General features: G+C 35.0%; 2 protein-coding genes across 2 annotated transcripts; both read left to right on the top strand.

The window, feature by feature from the left end:
* The first annotated feature begins 8,995 nt into the window (after positions 1–8,995).
* LOC132281588 (superoxide dismutase [Cu-Zn], chloroplastic-like) lies at positions 8,996–9,271 on the top strand. Its single transcript, XM_059783284.1, has one exon. The coding sequence runs from the start codon at positions 8,996–8,998 to the stop codon at positions 9,269–9,271; it is 276 nt and encodes a 91-aa protein (XP_059639267.1).
* Positions 9,272–10,340: 1,069 nt separating this feature from the next.
* LOC132280877 (uncharacterized) lies at positions 10,341–20,585 on the top strand. The gene is made up of 5 exons (XM_059782635.1): positions 10,341–11,430; positions 12,890–12,972; positions 13,947–14,058; positions 19,410–19,462; positions 20,132–20,585. The coding sequence occupies exons 1-5, from the start codon at positions 10,452–10,454 to the stop codon at positions 20,273–20,275; spliced, it is 1,371 nt and encodes a 456-aa protein (XP_059638618.1). The 5' UTR covers positions 10,341–10,451; the 3' UTR covers positions 20,276–20,585.
* Positions 20,586–20,672: the final 87 nt, after the last annotated feature.

The following is a 20,672-nucleotide window of genomic DNA, read 5'->3' as shown; positions in this document are numbered from 1 at the left end:
CGAACGTCTTATTATTGCTCTATGTAAAACTACTTTCTAAAATACGTAAATAGTTAAATCCATAGATAAAACGTCACAGTGTTGAGCTTTCTGATTATTTTTTTTTCCTTCTAATGTAGTGTTTGAGGGAGATTGCAAGTCTGTGATGCGGTTGAATTTCTATGAAAATGAAAAATAATTGGCTCCAACTAATAAATGAAGGTATATTTGAGCTGTAGGGTATGGAAGTTTGGTTTCTCTCTTGAGTCGCTCGTGATTGCAATTCAGTGTGGTCCATCTTATTTATGTAAGGAGTAAAGAGTCATTTTGTGGATTGGTCATCTTAGGCCTCCTTGCCTGGTTGAGGTTTTGATTTCTGATTGTGTTTTCTGTCTCTGTTTTTTATTAGTTGTTCCATTCTTTTGTCTCGTTAAAATAAAGGCACAAGAGCACTGTTGTGGAGTACAAATAACTGTCCTTGAAAAGAAATAGTGATAAAATGGGAAAAATTTTCTTAATTTGTAACAATGAAACAATTCATATATTTTTAATAGATTCTAGTTGACTGTGTTTATTAAAGAAGTCTAATAAGAATCATTAATTTTTTTTAAAAATCAATCACGAGGAACTCTAACGTAGCTAAGAGTGTATTTATCTTTATAGTTATTAACGATAATTTTTTATTTCGGGTTAAACTTTTCGGAACAAACCTAATATGTAATGAAATAGGTTAGTCTAACGTGTGGACGTTTTCCTATGTATTCAAAAGTTCAAGTTGTTGGGTAATACTGCATATCCACACATTTATATCCAATCACTTTTCTATTTGAATAGGATGTGAGACAAATAACCCTTGTTACATTATCCCCCATCCGAACTAGCGATGTCTTCATTACGATCGGGCCACCTTGTCTATCCGGGGTGACTCGTCCGGACGCCTTTTAGGCCGAGCGCTTGGTGTGATATTAGATCAAGAATTGGGTCTGACTTTGATACTAACTATAACGGATGGGCACCTACTTATTTACTAAAAAATTCAAACTATTAAATAGTATTACATACCTATTTATTTATATCCAATCATTTTCCATCGAAATTCAACAACAAACAAATGACCTTTATTACAACTAACCATTTCACTTAACCATTTCGATTCAAATAGTATGCATCTGTTGACGAATATGAGCACTCTTTCCGAAAGAGAAGAAGGTGAGTGATTCGAGTTCTATATATGGTAAGGTGACTGTGTTTGTGTGCCGTTAACTTACCAACAATAAAATAAAATAAATAAATAAAAAATTGACTCTTAAATGATAGGAATCGAAATGGACATCTTGCATGATCCATTCCTTTATTTCCTTCATAAATTTATATCACGTGCGGCCCACTTGATTGAGCATATATGGTAGATGGTTTCTGTTATTGATTTTTGTTCAGTATAAACTTCTGTCTCGTTTTATATATATATATATATTGAATTGCCATCTTATATACAATACTTACATAGCTCATTCTCGTCAAGCAAGAGATTAATTTATGAAAATTTGTTTAGCTATATAAACATAATAATTAATTAAAAAGAAAAAAAAACTAACTAATTCTGAAAATTAATTTAGTTGTTTTTCAATTAAATTTGGCTAGATCCAGAGTTTATAAATCTTCTACTTAGAAACTATATTACTCCAAAGTCATCACACTGAGGTCTGTTTGATTAACTTGTAAATTTGAAGAGCTAAAATTTGCTGAAATTTAAAATGCTAATTATAAAATTAAAATTTTCTTATAAATACTTTTACTTATTGATAACTGATAGGCAAAGTCTCTCTTTCTTAAAATTTTATCAGACTTTTAAGTTGCACTTATTATTCTTTGAATTTGGTATTGGTATTGAATAAGCATTCAATTATGAAACTTAATAAGGTTATAAAATAATAAATGAATGCCATTAGATCCGTTAATTGGTCCACTTTTTGGTTTCAAAATAGAAAACAATCCATCGATCTTATTGATTAAGTTTATTACAGGGCAATGAATTATATATTTGACTAATAAATATGGCACACTTTAAATGAAATAACTTTTTTTCGGAATGCTAATAACACTTTTATGGAAAGGGATGGCTCAAGTTAATTATTATACAATTTATACTCTTAGTAACCGTTTTATGGAGTGTGTGAGTGATTTTAAAAAACAATTCTCATGTTTTTTAGGAAAATATATCTAAAAGTACAAATATAATTTAAAAGGGATCAACAGTTATTTTAATGGGACTGTTGTGTTGTCTATCAAAATGCATCTCAAGAGTGAAAATTTTAAATCTGTTTGGCAATGTTTTTGTTACATATTTTTTTTATTGCTGGTGGTTTTTATTGAATGTTGTAACAAATTTAATTTTATCAAATATTTTATGTTTTGGATTAAAATAGAAACACAAAACAGAAACAAAACCATTGTTAAAGAGACACTTAGCTCCTTGAGCTTCTTTCAAGAACTAAGTCTACTTTAAAACTCGCCAAATAATCCAATATTGTGAAGAACACTTCCACAAATGTCTAAAAGTGATAATACTCATCGTATAAAGTATAAAAAATAAGTTGTCTTGTGTTAGGTTGAGTTAAAAAAAAAAATTCCCTCTAAATTTTCAATCACCCAATTTCATGTGAAATTTTCACCCAAAAAAAATAAAAATATCTCATAATGGTGATAGTTTTTTCCAATTTCATTGAAAATTAATTATTGACAAGCTCAAACAAGAACATACGGAGCCCCAAATTTATATAAAACGTTTTTATTATACACATGTTAAAGTTCGATATTCACTCAAACTTGTCATATTTAATTTAAAACGAATTATAAATCATCAAGCCTTCTTCTAGTTGCTCTTTCTCACTCAAAGAATTTCGTAAAAATAGTAAAAAAATCAATAACATTGATACTTAACCTAGATCTTTCAACAACATCCCATCAAGGCGGATTTTCTAACAAGTGCAATTCATAAAAATTCTAATATATATATATATATATATATAAACAATTGTCTTCCAAGATTCGAGCTCAATGAGTTACAAACTGTCAAAAATAATAATAATAAACAAATAAAATAAAATAAAATAAAATAGGCTACCAAAAATCAAAGAGATTGAATAGAAGTTAGTAGTTATTTGAAGGGGACCATTGTCACCTGCAACCCTACCAGGCTACCAATAAAGTAACACCACTGTAACCATTATGATTGGAGCGTGTTGTGAAGACGCTAGTAAATGCGCGTGGGGTCACGACCTTTTTCTATGTTTAGTTGATACTGTGTGAATGGCGTGACTGAAACACCCCGCTCTTTACTATCTGGGCTCCCCTTCCTATTTCGTAACTTATCTTTTTGGTCTTCTGTTTGTGGCACGTGTGTTAACACACGCCCAACACGTTATAATCAAGTGCTTCGCGTACATGGTAAGATTAGACTCTTTTTCCTTTTCTTTTTTTGGAGCCCTCACAATTGTCAGAAATAACGCACATTTTATAGTACGATATAAATTTGTTAAGTGGTATCGAACAAACTGTTAGTGCTTTGACTACTGTTTAAGTAGTGTGGAATAATTTGTGTGCTATCATGTGCATGGTGTGGGTTTTCTGATAATTGGGCACTCCCTTTTGAGTACTAAACAGATCAGGCATCCTTTGATCAGGAAAATTATAGAAAATAAAGGTAACAAAAAGTCAATTGGAAGACAGAAAATTAAGGTGACTCAATTCACTAATTAATTTTTAACAAATTAAATATTTATCCAATCTTATTGGTCCATCCTCAAGACCGCCGAACTGATTTCTGATCACCGGAACAGAAATCAATATTCTTAGGTTTGGATTAGTCTTTGAGTCTTGGTTATCAAGTTTGTTTGGTCTGTAATTTTGAAAATAATTCTAAATAACTCATAAAATATAATTATAAATAACTCAAAAAAGAGATAACCATAAAAAAAAAATTATTATGTGGAAACAGATTTTTTTATAACTGAGATTTTATAAAATAATTTTCAAAAAATTAAATCAAACAAAATTTTTGTATAATTTTTTTGTTTTCAAATAATAGAAAATTATTTTCAAAATAACAAACCAAACAACTCTCTGCTTTATTTTGGCCAAATGCCTTCATGTATTCTTCTTCAATTTATACAAATCGACGAAACTTTCAAAAAGAAAAAAATCATAAGTGAATGGTTATTATTATTTTTAAATTAGAAAAACTACCCTTCCAAATATGATAGGTGTTACAAGGAGTTCTTGTTCCACATCGAATTCGAATGAAAAATTAAATAGGTATAAATGGGTGTCTATGCAGCTCTACCTAATAATTTAAGTTTTTTGACAAATGGGCAAACGCTCACCCATTACAATAGTGCTACGTTTGGTGTACATGAATGAAATGCAATGCAAGTGGGAATGGAATGATAATGGGAATGGAATGGAATAGTCATTCTCATTGTATTGTTTGGTTATAAATATGAAATGTGTAGGAATGGAATGATAAAAACCATCATAGTGTTTGGTTGGACCAATTTAAAATTTAGAATGGAATAAATTTCTAATTGAATTCTCCAAAATATCCCTCTTAGTAACAAATAAATTAAATAAAATTAACAAAATGATATTCTCTAATAATTTTTTAAAAATAAATGTTGGCAGTGGCGGTGGTGGATGGTGGAAAGCGGTAGTAGTGTAGGTGGTGGTGTTGGAAGGCGGCGGTGGTGGCAACGGTGAAAATTGGTGGTAGCAGTAGTGGTGGAAGGTGGCAGTGATGTTGGTGGAAGGTGGCAGTGATGTTAGTGGAAGGCGGTGGCAGTAATGTGGTGGTTGTGATGGAAGGAGATAGTGGTATAACTATAGCGGTAGTGGAAGGTGGTGGTGGCGGTGGTGAAAGGTGGTGGCGGAAGGTGGTGGGCGATGGTGGTGGTGGCGGTGGTGGAAGGCGGTGGTGGAAGGTGATGGTGGCGGTGGTGGAAGGTGATGGTGGCGGTGGTGGAAGGCAATGGCGGTGGTGGAAGGTGGCGGTGGAAGGTGGTGGCGGTGGCGGTGGTGGAAGATGGTGGCGGCGGTGGTGATGGAAGGTGGTAGAAGGCAATGGTGGTGGTGGAAGACGATGGTGGCGACGTTGGTGGTCGTTGAAGGCAGCGACAGTGGCGATGGTGGTGAAAGGTGGCGGTGGCGGCGGCGGTGGTAGAAGGCGGTGGTGGTGGTGTAGGGCTATGGCGTGGTGGTGGTGGTGTAGGGCTATGGCGTGGCGGTGGTGGAAGGTGGTGGCAGTGGTGAAAAGCGATGGCAGCGATGGTGGTGGAAGGTGGTGAAAGGTAATGGCAGTGGTGGTGGTGGAAGGTGGTAGTGGTAGCGGTAGCGGTGGTTGCAGCAAACGGTGGAGGTAGCGGTGGTGAAAGCAGTGGCGGTAGTGGTGGTGGAAAGTGGTGGGCGATGGTGAAAGTCGGTGGTGGTGTTGAAAGGCAGTGGTAGTGGTGGTGGTGGTGAAAGGCGAAGATGATTGTGGTGGAAAGTAATGGTGGTTTTTAGACTTGAAATATGAGGGTGTTTTGGGAAGTCGATTTTTTAAAATAAATTACTTGGGAATGGAATGACCATTCCATATGTTTAGTTGTAGAATGGATTTTTATTCATATGAATGAATTTTCATTCCAATGGAATGGTCATTCATTCATAGGAATGAATTTTCAAACTTTAAGTAGCATACCAAACAAAGGAATGGTTGGAATGAGCATTCCATTTTATTTCATTCCTGTACACCAAATGTAGCATAGGTGTAATGGGCCAGGTGCTTTACGATTTGATCGAAAGTTCAAGTTACTAGGTAATGATAACACCCAACTCATATATACTTATTCACTTCTCCATTCGGATCCGATATAAGACAAAACCCTCATATATATATATATATATATACACCCAATCACTTTCTTGAATTGGCCTGGATTCGGGCTCCCTGGTGGGTTAGCCCAAGAAGGCATTTGGCGTGACATTAAATCTTGACTCTAATACTAACTATAATGCAACCTACAAGCTTAAGCTATTAGGTGATGTACCCATATACACCCAATCATCCGATGTGAGATAAGACCTCTCTTTCTAATCTTTAATGTTCTTAGTCTACATGACTAATAAAAAAAAAGGAAGAAGTTTTCTCTCTTGGCAGAATTTAAAAATAAAAAAAAAAGTACCCATAAGAAATTCCTAAAAATATATTTATTGAGTAAATTGTTTCTTTTGAGAAGGGAGAGTTATTTATGTTGAATAAAAAAAAGTGCAAGTGTAGAAAAGAGGAGTGGTCCCTTTTATTAATTCATAAACCGTTAACAAGTTTCAATAGATTGTCATGAATAAATATCTTTTGAATTATTTTTCTACAAATTAAAACAAGAAAAAACTATAGTTTTCTTGAGCATTTAAAGACACGGGAATTATTATTCTGTTATTTAATAAGGACTGTTAAGTTATGCATGAACATATTTTATTTTTGTAAATATACAAAGAAAAGGTGTAATTGTAAATTCACATGACTTTTCCAATACAAAAAATATTTTTTAGCAAAACCGAATATATATATATATAATTAATGACAAAACACACGCTCACACTCCTACTCAAACTTTTTGTTCACACCCAAACTCCAACCGAGGCCCAGAGTGTTGTCTCCAGACTCCATCCATAACATACCACTGGGGTTAAAAATTATTTTTCTTGTTTTTCAATGACCACTTCACTTTCTTTTATATATATATATATATATATCAAGGTTTAAGTAGTAGTAACAATTATTATTATACTTCAATTTATTCCAAACAAAAATATCCTTCATTAGTATTAACAATAATATTTTAACCCTTGGATGATCTGGAATTTATTGTAGAGTCTATGCTATCAATGTCAAAATTACGATCATGGTTCGCCGTATTAGCCGATACACGATCCGTATTAATCAATTTATACTAATTTTATCTAAATTCATTACATCGTGACCGCGACTGATACTGCGAACCATGATCATGATTGTTCTCTTAACAACTCTATTATTTATGAAAAGTGATAAACATCACAAAAAATGATAAACATCACAAAATGTTTTTCATGATTTTATCACTAATGAGACGTGATATAATTACTTTTCTTTTTAGAGACCCAAGGGAGAAACTCTCATTCAAATTTTCTTTTGGGAACGAATTTATTTTTTCTTTGATAGTTTTTATATTTCTTTTTGGAAGTTGGCCACAACAACCATAGCCGCTTAGTTTTAGATTTTTACTTAAATACACTGTGTGCTGTGTTGGAATGTATTTTAAAATATATGGTTTTTTTTTAAAGGATTTTAAAATATACTTTTAATATATTTATCCCCTATTTTATAAAACAACCAACAAGTTGCCTAGCTGGTAGATGGAATAGTGAAAGATCAAGTGATATTGGTCGTTGAACATGGGAAGGTAACGGGCTTTTGGATTATTCCAACATTTACAGCACCTTTCAATTGGAGCCCTATGAATGAACTTGGGGCGAGCCCATATGAGATGTACCAGACTTGAGCAAGGCCTAAGTCAAAGAAAGTGAGAGAGAATTCCAGTGAGATGATGAGAAATCTGGTGAAACATCGATGAGGTTTTTGGCGGTGAGACTTCGTCTAAAGTTCTAACTTTTCATTCCAGATTCTGGTGACCATTTCGATGATTATAATTAAAATTCCAACCAACTTTTGGATAACAAATTGTTGAATTCTAAACATTTCACGTGGGTACATCAAATATCTATATATACTGAAATATGTATTTAAATATAATTTTTTAAATTATATTTTATTTTAGACAAATGATTGGACGGAGATGAATACAAATGTTCATAAAGGGTGTCATTTTATGGACATACAGATCATTGAATCTGGGTTGAATTTCGGAGATAGTACTGCCAAGTGATATTCCGATTGCATTTAGGAAAGGCTTTAACTATATTTAGGAAGCAATTACGCGTTTCTAAACTTTAATTTGAAATTATATTTAATTTCTTTATTAATATTTTAAAAATATTATTATTTATCACATATTTATATTTATGTGATTATCTCCTCTTGTTGGATATATATTGTAACAGTTGCAATCCGGTTCCAACATGGTGTGTGTGTATATATATATATTTTTATATTAAAGTTATATATAATTAACCATGGAGATAATCAAATGATATGTAAATAATTTGCTTTGGTCTGAAAGTATAATTCCAAAATTTAGAATTATGTTCGTATCTTTATGCATAGTTAGGGCTTAGGATTATAAATGATTACTCAAATAAATTTAAGGCACCTGTACACGAAATTAGTCAAAATTATTGAATAATTGTATGATGCATTGTAGATGATGACTAGCACTGCTCGTCTAGGGTGATATAAATTTATTTAATTTGCAATTTAATGAGTTAATTCAAAATTAAATTGTCTTCTAACATTTATTGTATATCAACATGGCATGGTGACAACTTATTTTGTAATGTGGCATTAGATGGTAGTGAGACCACGATGTCAAAGGAAAGTATTTAATTTGACGGTTTTCAATTTAACGATTAAAATACTTATAATGTTCACAAAAAAAATCCATCGCATGCCAAATATATATATATATATATATATATATTTTTTTTTTTCAAAAAACACCTATATTATTTAGTATGTACATATAAATTATTTAGTATTTAAAATTCTATAACAAATTGTACCTGATTGTCAATTTTGACTAATTTTTTTTTAATAAAAATTTCAAAATATCTTGATAATTTTGTATTTATAAATAGAAAATGTGATGAAATAGTGTATTTTTATTTGCAATTTTCAGTTTATGCCCATAATGCTTTGGTCTTAGAACTAAAAGTGGATCAGACCCGTTAAAAATGGGTATCCGGTACAATCCATCTGAATAACCCGATTCTCTATGGCGGTTCTCCCCATCATCTCTCCCACAAAACGCTGCAAGTAGCAGCTATGGCCGCTCACACCGTCCTCTCCTCCGACCCATCTCACTCTCTTCTTCAATTTCCCCTCTCAAACCCTAACCATAACAACCCACGGCTCCTCCGCTCTTCATTCCACAGCCTCTCCCTCAAACCGACCACCAAAACCCTAGCCCTTGTTGCTGGCGCTTCTGCAGCCCCTCCCGTCCTCGTCGCCCGCCGTAACGGAAACTCCAACACCGAATTTGTTATCACTCTGATCGAAGAAGATAATGGTTCGTCTTCATCTACCCTTCCCTCTACGTAATTGCTATATTTATATGTAAACAAAAGTCATGTTTTGAAAGTTGAGATGATTCAACAATTCAAACAGTTACAGGTTTGAAAGTTGAGAATTGTTCCCATGTTAACGAGATCTTTTAATTTGCTACAGATATATATATATATATATACAAACACATATATGTGTGCAATGTAAACTACCGTACAAGAAAGTGGAAAATAAAGAGAGAGGGTGGTGGGGGGTGAGAGAGATGGAGAGAGGGTGAGGAGTGGCTACGGCGCAAGGTGATGACGGAGAAATTAGGGTTTTTATTTTTATTTTTATATTTTTTTGGGTTTTATCGGTAAACCCATTTAAAACGGATCTATTATATTTTCTTTCAATATTATATACCAAAGTAGGGATGATAACTGAATGAAGTTGGGATGATTTAGCTAAACCTTACTCTGCCCCATTTGAAAATTCGTCATACTAATTCAGTTCTTACTTCGGAACGGTTTGTAATTGGTATATTATTTTCGCTCTTATTCCGACAGATAAAATACTAATTCGCGCACTATATTTAATTGCAGGGTTAGAATAGGTAAAAAAAAATTAGCCCTCATGCTATAAATAAGCTGACAATTACATTAACAAGGGTCGGGTCGAACGGATTTATTGTCCAAATTCATTTTAAATTTTTAATTTTTTTATCACTAAATCTGTCTTACGTCTCAAACTCATTTTGAATTTTGACTTATTTTATCATACTTCTTCCAAATCTATTTAGAGGCTATTACATTTACCCCATTAAGAGCGAAGTGGGCAAAAACCCTCCGGAGCTGAGAAAATTGCCATCCTAGTCCTGAGACCAACATAAAGCTAAAGTGTAATATTTTATGATTTAAAGAATGTTTGACTTTTACCAGTTGTTTGAGTAAAAAATGAGGACGGTATACGCAGCTTTTGATGCTGGCCAAGAAACAACGGGCCTGGGCTACAGGTCCCTTAGTTTGTTGTCGGCCCAATTACAATAAGCGTTTCTTCAGAATGTCCAAATGGATCGGGCTCCGATTTAGGAGTTGATGAATGGGTAAAATGGCATAACCCGAGAGTCCTCGAACCACACTTGCTTGTCAGTTGTCATGCACACCGACCGTCTACAGCCTTCAGGTGTTCAAAATTCGAGGGTTTCCACTTTCCAAAAATCTCACTCAGCTCGCCAATGGCGGCAACAGTAGCTCTTCAGCTCAGACCCAAGCACAGAACCATCGGAAACCCTAATTTCATTCACTTCTTCTCGTCTTCAACCTCAGACCCCAACGCCGAAGACCAAAACGCCACTTCTTCACCACCATCGCAGCCACAACCACAACCACAATCACAGTCACAGTCACAGTCACAGCCACAACCTTCGTTCTCTTCCTACTTCAGCGAGGTCAAATCCAGTCTCAAACAATCACCACCACAGCAAAGGCAACCTCGCAAGCCGTTCCCTCCTTCCTTCTCCACCACAAACACCACCAACGTCGCACCCCTCGAAGACATACTCAAGAACCTCGCCGAATTCCGCAGTCGCTCCGCCGTCCCACCGCCTGGCGGCCAACCATCGCCTCCGCAGTCCCAGCACGTCTCGTTCCAGGAGCTCTACAAGCGAAATGTGATATCGACAGGTGAAGGATCTAACGCCGCGGAAGCCAATAAAGACACCAAGCTGTCGTTTCAAGCAATTCGCGAGAGCATGCGGCAGATTCGATCGAACACGCCGAAGCAACAAGGCAATGGAGGTGTTAGGCTGAACGATCCAATGTCGCTTTCGAATTTTAAAGAGGTTTTGAATACAAAATCGGGTGATCCGAATGCGAACAAGTCTAAGACGGCGTTCGGAGGGAATGACCTACCGTTATCGGTGTTTGGGAGGGAAATGAATGCGAAGATGAATCTAGAGTCGGCGGTGATGAAGACGGAGTTTGTGAAGATGTATGATTATGATGAGTTGGGGAAGAAGTTGAGGATGTTGAGGCCGGCCACGAATGGGGGGAATTGGTTTTCATTTGGAGAGTTGAACCAGAGGTTAATGAAGTTGAGGGAGATTGAGGAGAAGGAAACCCAGTCAAAAATTGTCGGCGTCAATTATAGCGATTTGAGAGAGAGTCTTCAGAAGTTGAAGCTTTTGGATGAGGAGAAGATCAAGAAAGTTTCGTGTAAGTGATTCTTTTGCAAGCTGTTGATGCTATGGTGGTTATTTTACATGAAAAAAAAAAAAAAAAAAAAAAAAATTGTTTTGTTTACTTAAGTCAATAGATAGATGCAATCAGTATAGGATTGAGTTGGTTGTTGAATTATTGCAATGGTCGGTACTTCATTTTGATGGTTGATAGAAAAATATTCTTATTGTTCTGATCTTTAGAAAATTTCCAATTCAGCTTCTCAAATTGTAAAATATGGTCCAAGTGTTTGATATTGTTTCTATTCAAATTAAGTCTTTTATATATGAAATACTTCAATTCCCTTTTGAGAGGGGAAACAGTTAGGTTTGGTACAATTCTATATAATAATGGAAATGTTTTTTCCTGCTATACGTTATCTTTTTTATTTGAGTAATTGTTTTAGGGCTGAGATTTGATGCACATTTACTTTATAATTGATTTTTGTATTTTTTTTGATTTTTTATTTGTCTTCTGGATGCTAGCATTAGGCTTGCCTGTTTCACTATTATGAAAATTGTAACATTGTCTTCTTTATGCCACCAACTCTGTTAAGCTTTCTCTGTTAAGCTTTCTCTGCATATTTGCTAGTGTGGATTCTCTTGGTCACTGTCCATGTTTAAAAGCCATGGATACATTCAGTAGCACTTTTGGTGTTTTATTTTTTGGGGTTAAATTTTTGGAATGTATATATCCTGCTGTAATGTTGGTGCAAAGGTAAAAATTTAAAATCTTCCATCACTCTGCTATATCAATTCAGCAAAAAATTTCTCCAATCAATGAACTGAATGAATATATTAGATTAATCTGGTTTTCGTTTTAGTGTTGAGTTTTTGTTGGAAATCTTTTTGTGCATTCATGCAATGATCAACCTGAAAACACCCTCTTGATCTTGATAGGACAAGAAATTGGTTATTGCTCCTTTACTTTCAATCACTCGTATGCACTAAGAAAAAGTCTTATCCATTTTTTGATGGAGCTTCTATAGCAACTAGGTCTAGAGGGAAGTTATGAGTATTATTTTCGTGCATAACTTCCATACCAAGGTTAGCACGGTTAATGATATCAGCCCAAGTTTTAATTACACGGCCTTGACTATATAAATTTTTTTAGTATTATATTAATTTTTATTTTTGTACAGCTTTTAGCCACTCTTAAGTGGAATAATTTTTTTGTGTGTGCAAATTTCTTATCCTTTTTTATGAGCTTAATCAATACAGACATGGTTGATGATGTACTTGTACGTCCCAAAAGCTACTCTTTCTTTTTCCCTTGATTATGAGTCGGTAATCTTTGTTGAGAAGGTTAATCTGGTGAGTTTGCAAACTCCTATTTACCTAAAATTTGGGTCAATACTGTTTTCTACTTTTTCTTTATGCATGGACATGAGTAGTTTCTATGGCACATCCTTTTATAGAATTGATTTATACTCTATTGATCAGATTCATTATTACAGTTCAAAAACTCAATGTCTTAGGCCAGCTTACTGGACCTCCGACCTTTATGCTGTCACCTCCGAAAGAGCAAGTAGTTGAAAAGGCAAGTATTGCTTTCTTGAATATAGTGTCTTTCCTTTTCGATTGTTCTATGGAACTTCATTGGATTCATGTCAATTTCTTTTGTGGACCATGCTTCATTTTTTGCCAATAAAACCCAGTTAAGACTACCTAAACCAGTTAAAGAAGGTGAATATATTACCTTCCACTCGTAATCTAATATTTGTGGAAATCATGAGATATTATTCAAATTCCCAAACAAGTTCACTTCTATGCAGCAAGAATTTTTGAGTGCAATAATGATACCTTGAATGGGATGCTTTGATGCTTTGAAGTCATGTTTGTGATATTTGCATTTTTTTTTTCACTTATCATGTCAAATTATCATTGTTAGAATACTTATTTTGTGGTTTGATAAAGGTCAGATTTTTCCTTGGATGAACAAAAATAGAAAGGAAGGAATGGAAAATGGAACTTTGATCAACATGCATTATTTATGGCGTGTTTGGTAGATGGGAAGTGGAAGGAAAAGAATGGATAGAAATTGGGAGGGACAGACTGTTTGGTAAAATGGAAGGAGGGAAGGGAATAGAGTAGGGAGCACTTTCCGCTTGGGTTGACTAAATTTTTATGTTCAAAAGTTTACGCAAAAAAGTAGGGAATGAAGGAGCTCCCCCCCTCCTTTTACTGTTTGGTAGGATGGAAGGAGGGAAGGGAATAGAGTAGGGAGCACTTTCCCCTTGGGTTGACTAAATTTTTATGTTCAAAAGTTTACGCAAAAAAGTAGGGAATGAAGGAGCTCCCCTCCTCCTTTTTAATTTTAATTTTTATTTTTTTTTCCCAGAGCTCTTATCTTTTTCTTTGAAATTCTGCAGAGAAACACACTATAATTGGTTCATGATTATTTGTTTTTATTTTTATTTTTTTATAGGAGTTTGAAGTTAGTCGACCTTTTTAATGTTGCTGTTATAAATAGTAAGCTCATGGTGTAATAATTCTATCTTTTGTTTTATGCAGTATTTCCATCCAGATAACATGTCATCTGCAGAGAAACTGAAACTTCAGCTTAAAAAAGTCAGAGATGAATTTAAATTGTCAGAGTCGGATTGTGGATCTACTCCTGTTCAAGGTAAAGCATCCCGCAGTTGATTTCGTCATGGTTATCCATCCAGTAAAGGTTGTATGACTTATTTCTTGTTGCATAATACCTGTGCATAATCTTTTTTTTCAAGTCTCCCCTAGAACATTGTGGGACTTCTTTGCCAGTATAAAAAATAATCTATGTTTCTTTTTTCTTTAAATATGCTATTGTTACTGAAAAATTTCTTAATGTCTTTATGATTTGAAGAGAGAGCTAAAAACATGGGCAACGTTGTTTAAAAAGAGACTTATCTCTGATTACAATCGTTTCAATCTCCAAATCCAATCAACTACTATAGTATTTTTCGAAAAGGAAGGTTGTGTTTTGCTGCCAAAGAGGAAAGGGAAGGGAATTTTGGAATGGAACAACCAATTGTTGAACTTGAGATACTTGTTATAGTGAATTTCATATATTTTTCTTTTTCCTTTAGCTCTGTATTCTTTGTAGTTTTACGTGTGTGTGTGTGGAGAGAGAAGTGTTGTGTGTCTGGGAGAGTTTGAGAGAGTGTTTTAGAAAGAGGGAGAGTTTTAGATTGAGAATGAGTTTTAGATAGAGGGGGTATGTGAGAGCAAAGTAGGAGTTAGTGAGAGGGTAAAAGTGTCTTTACATTGCACTTCAAGGGCATAATTGCCATTTTAAGCCTGAATTTTGATGTCATCACACATTTGACAGTTAATGAGATTGACGACAGGGGGTGATTTTACAATCGTATTAACTATTAACTAGAGGGGTGCAATTGAGATTATCCAAATTTAAGGGGAGCACGATTTATTTTTACCTAACTAGGGGTGGAAGTAAGTGCAACATTTTCTTCAATCTAATAGAAAGGGACTTTTGGTCATAATATAAAAAAGTTATGAATTGTGAACATGTGTGGTACATGACTGTTTTCCATCCATGTCTAAGGGAAAAAAGAGGCCAGGGTATTTTGTAGGGTTTTATGAAATTATAGGTGGTTAATTACCAAATTGAGAATCCAGGCAGGTTATTTGCAAATTTGAGAAAACTAAAGGGTTTATTTATTTATTTTGCATTTTGCACCAAATTGAAATGATATTGATATATATATATATATTTTTTGACAAGTAAAATGTATTAGAAAGCGTTCAAAAGGGGAACGCGTCCCAAGCTATACACAAAAATGGAACCTATGAACTCAAAGAGCCCAAGAAGTCCACAATATCCTCAAAAGAAGAAAAATCTCTCCCCCAACCCCAACAAAAAAGGTTACAAATAATAGAAAATTTCAGCGCTCCAATAGGGGATTCCTTTCCATCAAAAGATCTACTATTCCGCTCTTTCCAAAGGCTCCACCAAATGCAAAAAGGGGTCACCCTCCAGAAATCTCTAGCTTGAGTCCCCACCCATTGGCCCCTCCAGATATCAAGCAACTCTCGAGAAGTCCGAGGCATGACCCAATAGATACCAAACAAACTAAACATAAGACTCCAACAATCATAGGCAACAGGACAATGCAGTAGAAGATAATCCACGGACTCCCCATAACACTTGTAAAGACAACACCGGTTAACAATGATATGTCTTCTCTTCCTCAAATTGTCCAAAGTCAGAATCGTACTCCAAGCTGTAGTCAACACAAAAAAGGTCACCCTAAGAGGTGCCTTAGAAAGCCACACCGTCTTCCACGGAAGGGCAAACCATGAAAACTAGAGAGGCGCACAAAGAAGGACCAGACCTGGAACGTCCCTTGTGAAGAAGGCACCCAAATCAGGGAATCCACACCAGTGCCATCCAACTCCTGTCTATACAAAAGGACTAGCAAACCAGTGACATCATCCAACTTCCAATCTTGAAAAGATCGCCGGAATCGCACATCCCAAGACAACGTCCCGCTATCAAGATGATAGCAGCCAGCAACCATAGCATGTTTGTCAATAGCAATCCTGAATAGTCTTGGGAACACAAGAGCCAAAGGCCTATCCTCACACCAGGAATCCTCCCAAAATTGGACAAATCTTCCATCTCGAGCTTTGAATCTAAAGAAAAAACGACAAGCAATGACATAACCGTTGAATCTAGTGAAAAAACGACAGGAGTGACTGGTGATCAAGGTCTCAAAGATCACATTCTAAAGAAAGCAACAGATGCAAGGGTCATGAAGTTATTGAATCTTACAAGCAATGACCTTTGCTCAAACATTTGATTAGTTAATTGTTGTGATTAATGCATAGAGTATCTTTGGGATGTCTTCTGAAGGTAACATGCTGCACAACTTCATGGATGCATGTGAAGCAGTGAAGCCATATCACATGGACTCCTGTATGTGTGTGTCAAGTGTAAGTTTGTGTCTAGGTGATAGATTTGGTACATTCAATTACATAATCGTTGTCGTAGAGAAATATTGGTTAACTAGTCTCAGAAGAAAAAATGCTTATATGATTAATGCCTTTAAGACGGAATAGACAAACACATATGTTACTGAGTTGGAAAATATGGTTGAACTAATGTAATAGATCTTTAATTTTATATGTTGAGGGTTTTACTATTAGAGTGCTTGGTTAACATCTGAATTTACATGATTGATTGGAGAGTGACATCTTGTGTGATGTCGGTTAGTATTTAAGTGCCTGTAATTGGAAGATGGTATTCAAGTGTTGGTTAGTTCTAGAACTTGGTGGTTTAAAATGTGAAAGATGGTAGTTGGAAGAAGATACTAAGGGAACGTGGTAGAAGATAATTCATATTATTGAATGGGTGGCAGAAAGGTACTTGGAGAGCCTAAAGGATGTGGTCATTATACAAAGAAACTTGATGGTAGAATGATGATGTTCAACTACTAGTGCAAAAATGCTTTCGTACACAGCTTGCTATTTGGAGCTTAGGAAGGTTTTTAAATACAATATTTTTCAGAAAGTTAAAATTGAGGCATTCAAATATCACAAGGATATACTATAGTAGGTTTTATTTAAGTTCAAAATTCAAAGATACTTTACAATGAAGACAGCATATTTGCAGGATAGCGTGTTTGTTTCCACCAAAAAGGAAAAAATGGTAAAGGAGACAGAAATGAGGAAATTGTGATAGGATAAAGTCAAGATGGGATAGTTATGAAAATTGGCAGCTTAGAGGTACTTGATGGTGGTCTTTTTTGGTTTATTTTTCACGAGGGAAGATAAAGCAGAGAAATTATTTTAAGTGTTCTGCCATTGCGGGATCATAGATCACCAATCAAAATAAAAAGGAATATTATATGAGAAAAACGAAGCCAATTTTTTGTTTTAGAAAGTTATGCTGTCAAAAACATGTACAAAATTCAGATACAGGCATATAATAACTGAACTGGAGATATCATCACACCGAGTTGCAATGCTAAGAATGACAGACAAGGGAAAAAAAAAAAATATATATATATATATATATATAGTTGATTTTATGGATAGTCTGAAAGCTGAAAGGTCTTTAGTGTTCTTGAAGTTGTATATAGGCGTGCTCCTCGTTTGAGCGCTTTTCTAATATACTTTACTTATCAAGTATATACAGACACATATATATGGGTAAGTGAAAAGCTAGAGGTGGTGGCACCTATGGATGATAGGATTTGGCAAAGTTGTTTAAGAACCTTTAGATTGCAAACTTCTATATGCTCTTGACCTAAGAAGCACGGATACGACACGACACGGACACAGCGACACGGCAAATCCAAAAAAATTAGCACACGAACACGGCGAATAGTATATATATATATATATATCAGCATTAATAATTTTTAAAAAAAAACACTGATATGTTTAGGTTGGAATATATATATATATATCACTGATATGTTAGTATATATATATATCAGCATCTTTAGGACACGGACACGGCGAATTGTGGCATCTTTAGGTTAGTATATATATATATCACCATCTTTAGGGTAGTACAAAACAAAAAATAGAACATATCAGCATTAAAAATTTAAAAAAAAAAATTAACATATCAGCATTAAAAATTTAAAAAAAAAAAAAAAATCCAGAAAAGTGTGTCCGAGCTGTGTCCGAGCCGTGTCCGAACTGTCCGAGCCGTGTCCGAGCTGTCCGAGCCGTGTCCAAGCCGTGTCCGAACCGTGTCCAAGCCGTGTCCGAAAATAAAAAAAAATAAAAAAATTCCAGACATGTTTTTTGGCGTGTCCGACACGTGTCAGGGCGTGTCCGACGCGTGTCCGTGTTCGACACGTGTCGGACACGGATTCTTCGCCCATTTTGGAGTGTCCGTGCTTCTTAGCTCTTGACTTAGAAAAGGATTATGACCTCCTTTAAAGAGTTGATAATGTTATGCCATCAGAGCAGAGGAAATATCTATTTTTTGTTTTAATTATACAAATAGTATCTGTGTTCTTTTCAGTCATCCTTTTCTTCCCCGAGGGACATTAATCTCCAGCTTACTTTTTTGTGTTTGTGTGAAGAATGGACAATTTTGTCAAACACAATGTGTGAAGTTCTGTTGTGTTTAGTATGTTTTGACAGAAATTTTAATTGACAAAATTGTAGTAAGGGTGGGAAAGAGTTAATTTGTTTAACATAATTTGGTATAACTAGGAACGAATTGAGTAGTAGTCAGTATTTGTGACCAAGTTATATTTAGAGCAACTGCTTTGATACTTTCATAGACACTGTACCCATAGAACTGAAATTGATGAAAGGGCACTTATAAAAATAAAAAATAAAAATGAAGTGAAAGAACACTTCTCTATTGTTTTGCGATCAACATTTATCAAAGTGTGAAAGGTTTTTATAGAACACTATATGCTAATCAAGCTTTGTGGTAAGGAACATCGCCATTTTATTAACATTTTCATAAAATGAGTGCTTGAAATGAAGGTTTTAAGATAGATTAGTTGCAAGAAAAGAAAGGATATAATAGAAAAGATTGCATTTTAAATAAGTGACATCAATGTGGAACAAGGTCAAAGGCACTCCAGATGGTTTATCCATGTTCATTGAAAGACCAAAGATTGCTTTGATAACCATTGGTATGATGGGATTGTGTAGATGAACCTGAAGTTGGGTTATTGCTCTCTTTAATTGATTGAGTTGAAGTCTCTTTTTATTCAAACTATTTTATTTGTTTTCAGTAGTGGTTTTTGCATTCTTCTTTCTCCTAGTTGCAATCGAAGAATCCTGGCACTTGATGTCTTTCAGTTCCATATCTATTTTTTACAACCATTCTTGCCCCAATGCTGGATGGGAGGTTGATTACCATCTAAACTTGTTAATTTTTGTTTGCAAGAAGCAATTCCAGTGGAAGACGTCCAGTAATACTTCAAATGTTTTCCGTACCATGTTTGCACGGTTTTCTGTATAAATAATTTTGATGCTTCAACTTTTGCAATTTTGCAGTGGCACAACTCACAACAAAGATCAAGCACCTGTCTTCAACTTTGCACAAAAAGGTATCTGGATTAATTATATATACTTCCCTATATCTTTTTAGGTGGTCATTAGAGTTCTTGATCAGAGTACACTCTTGTAAACTTAATATTAGATCTTTGAAATGATTAAGTAGTGATTTTTTTGGTGGACGTGTAGTTGTAAGCATATTGAATTTACTCTAAAAATTTACACGATTGACACTACTGCCCTCTCCATATATTCTTTCTTGGGTTGGGGAATATTGAGTCAAATCTAATGCCTTAAAAAGGTTCAACTTAGCTATTGCTGCATGGCATGGTGTCTGTCATTAACTTAGTATGTGAAACTAGTCATTACTAAAATGTCCCATGTTACCAATAGGCCATGGCCTAGCGGTATCATGCCCCTACTTCCCAAAAAGAGGTCAGGAGTTCGAGCCACAGTGGAGGCATGTGCGTGTGAGCACCAACTAAGAAAAAAAAAAAAAAATGTCCTATGTTTGCTAAATTGATGCTAATATTCTTTGGTGAGTTGCATTTTTGATAACCAGTGACATGATGGCAATCTTGTAAGAAAGAGTGTTGTAATCTTTAGGAAATGTCCTATTGTCCTTGGCTCTTTAGTTTTATAGATTACTACTGTATAATTTTGTTCTGCTGCAAATTTGCTAATGAGTTGCTATATTTCTAATAAATAAATAAATGCCATAGGATAAGCATTCTCGGAAGGGTCTTCAAGGCATGATTCAGAGGAGGAAGAAGTTGTTGAAGTATCTCCGTAGAACTGACTGGGATTCCTACTGCCTTATTCTCTCTAAACTTGGTCTCCGAGACAACCCAGATTACAAGAATTAAATAAGCATGTATCAATGTCTTCCTTTTTCTTAACCCCGCTCTTTTGGGCGAATGAATTTTAATCTAGGCGGATTTCTTTTTCTTTATTGTCCTCTTGTCTTCTATGTGAAACATTAGTTGTAGTTCTCTGGAGAACTTGTTTTATTGATGTCCACTCTCTAGATCATATAAAGGAGCAGCCTAGAGATCGAAGCAGTGATTGCTTGAGGAGCTGTTTATGGATTGTCCCGATGGATTTATTCACTGTTTTTGTAGTTCCATGTTAGCTCTTTGTAGTTAAACCAAGTCATTAATTCTTTGTTCAGAAACCTATCTTCATTTGAGCTGGTACTCAACTATTGTAAGGTAAACATACTCGCATGAATGAACCTATCCCAGTAAAAAGAAGTCCTGTGAT

This window comes from Cornus florida, unplaced genomic scaffold, assembly GCF_030987335.1.
Source record: "Cornus florida cultivar Cherokee Brave unplaced genomic scaffold, ASM3098733v1 CherokeeBrave_3.0.0_Hap2_Chr11, whole genome shotgun sequence".
Taxonomy (NCBI): Eukaryota; Viridiplantae; Streptophyta; class Magnoliopsida; order Cornales; family Cornaceae; genus Cornus; species Cornus florida.
The sequence above is the reverse complement of the archived record's forward strand: the minus strand, read 5'-3'. Positions and strand labels throughout refer to the sequence as shown.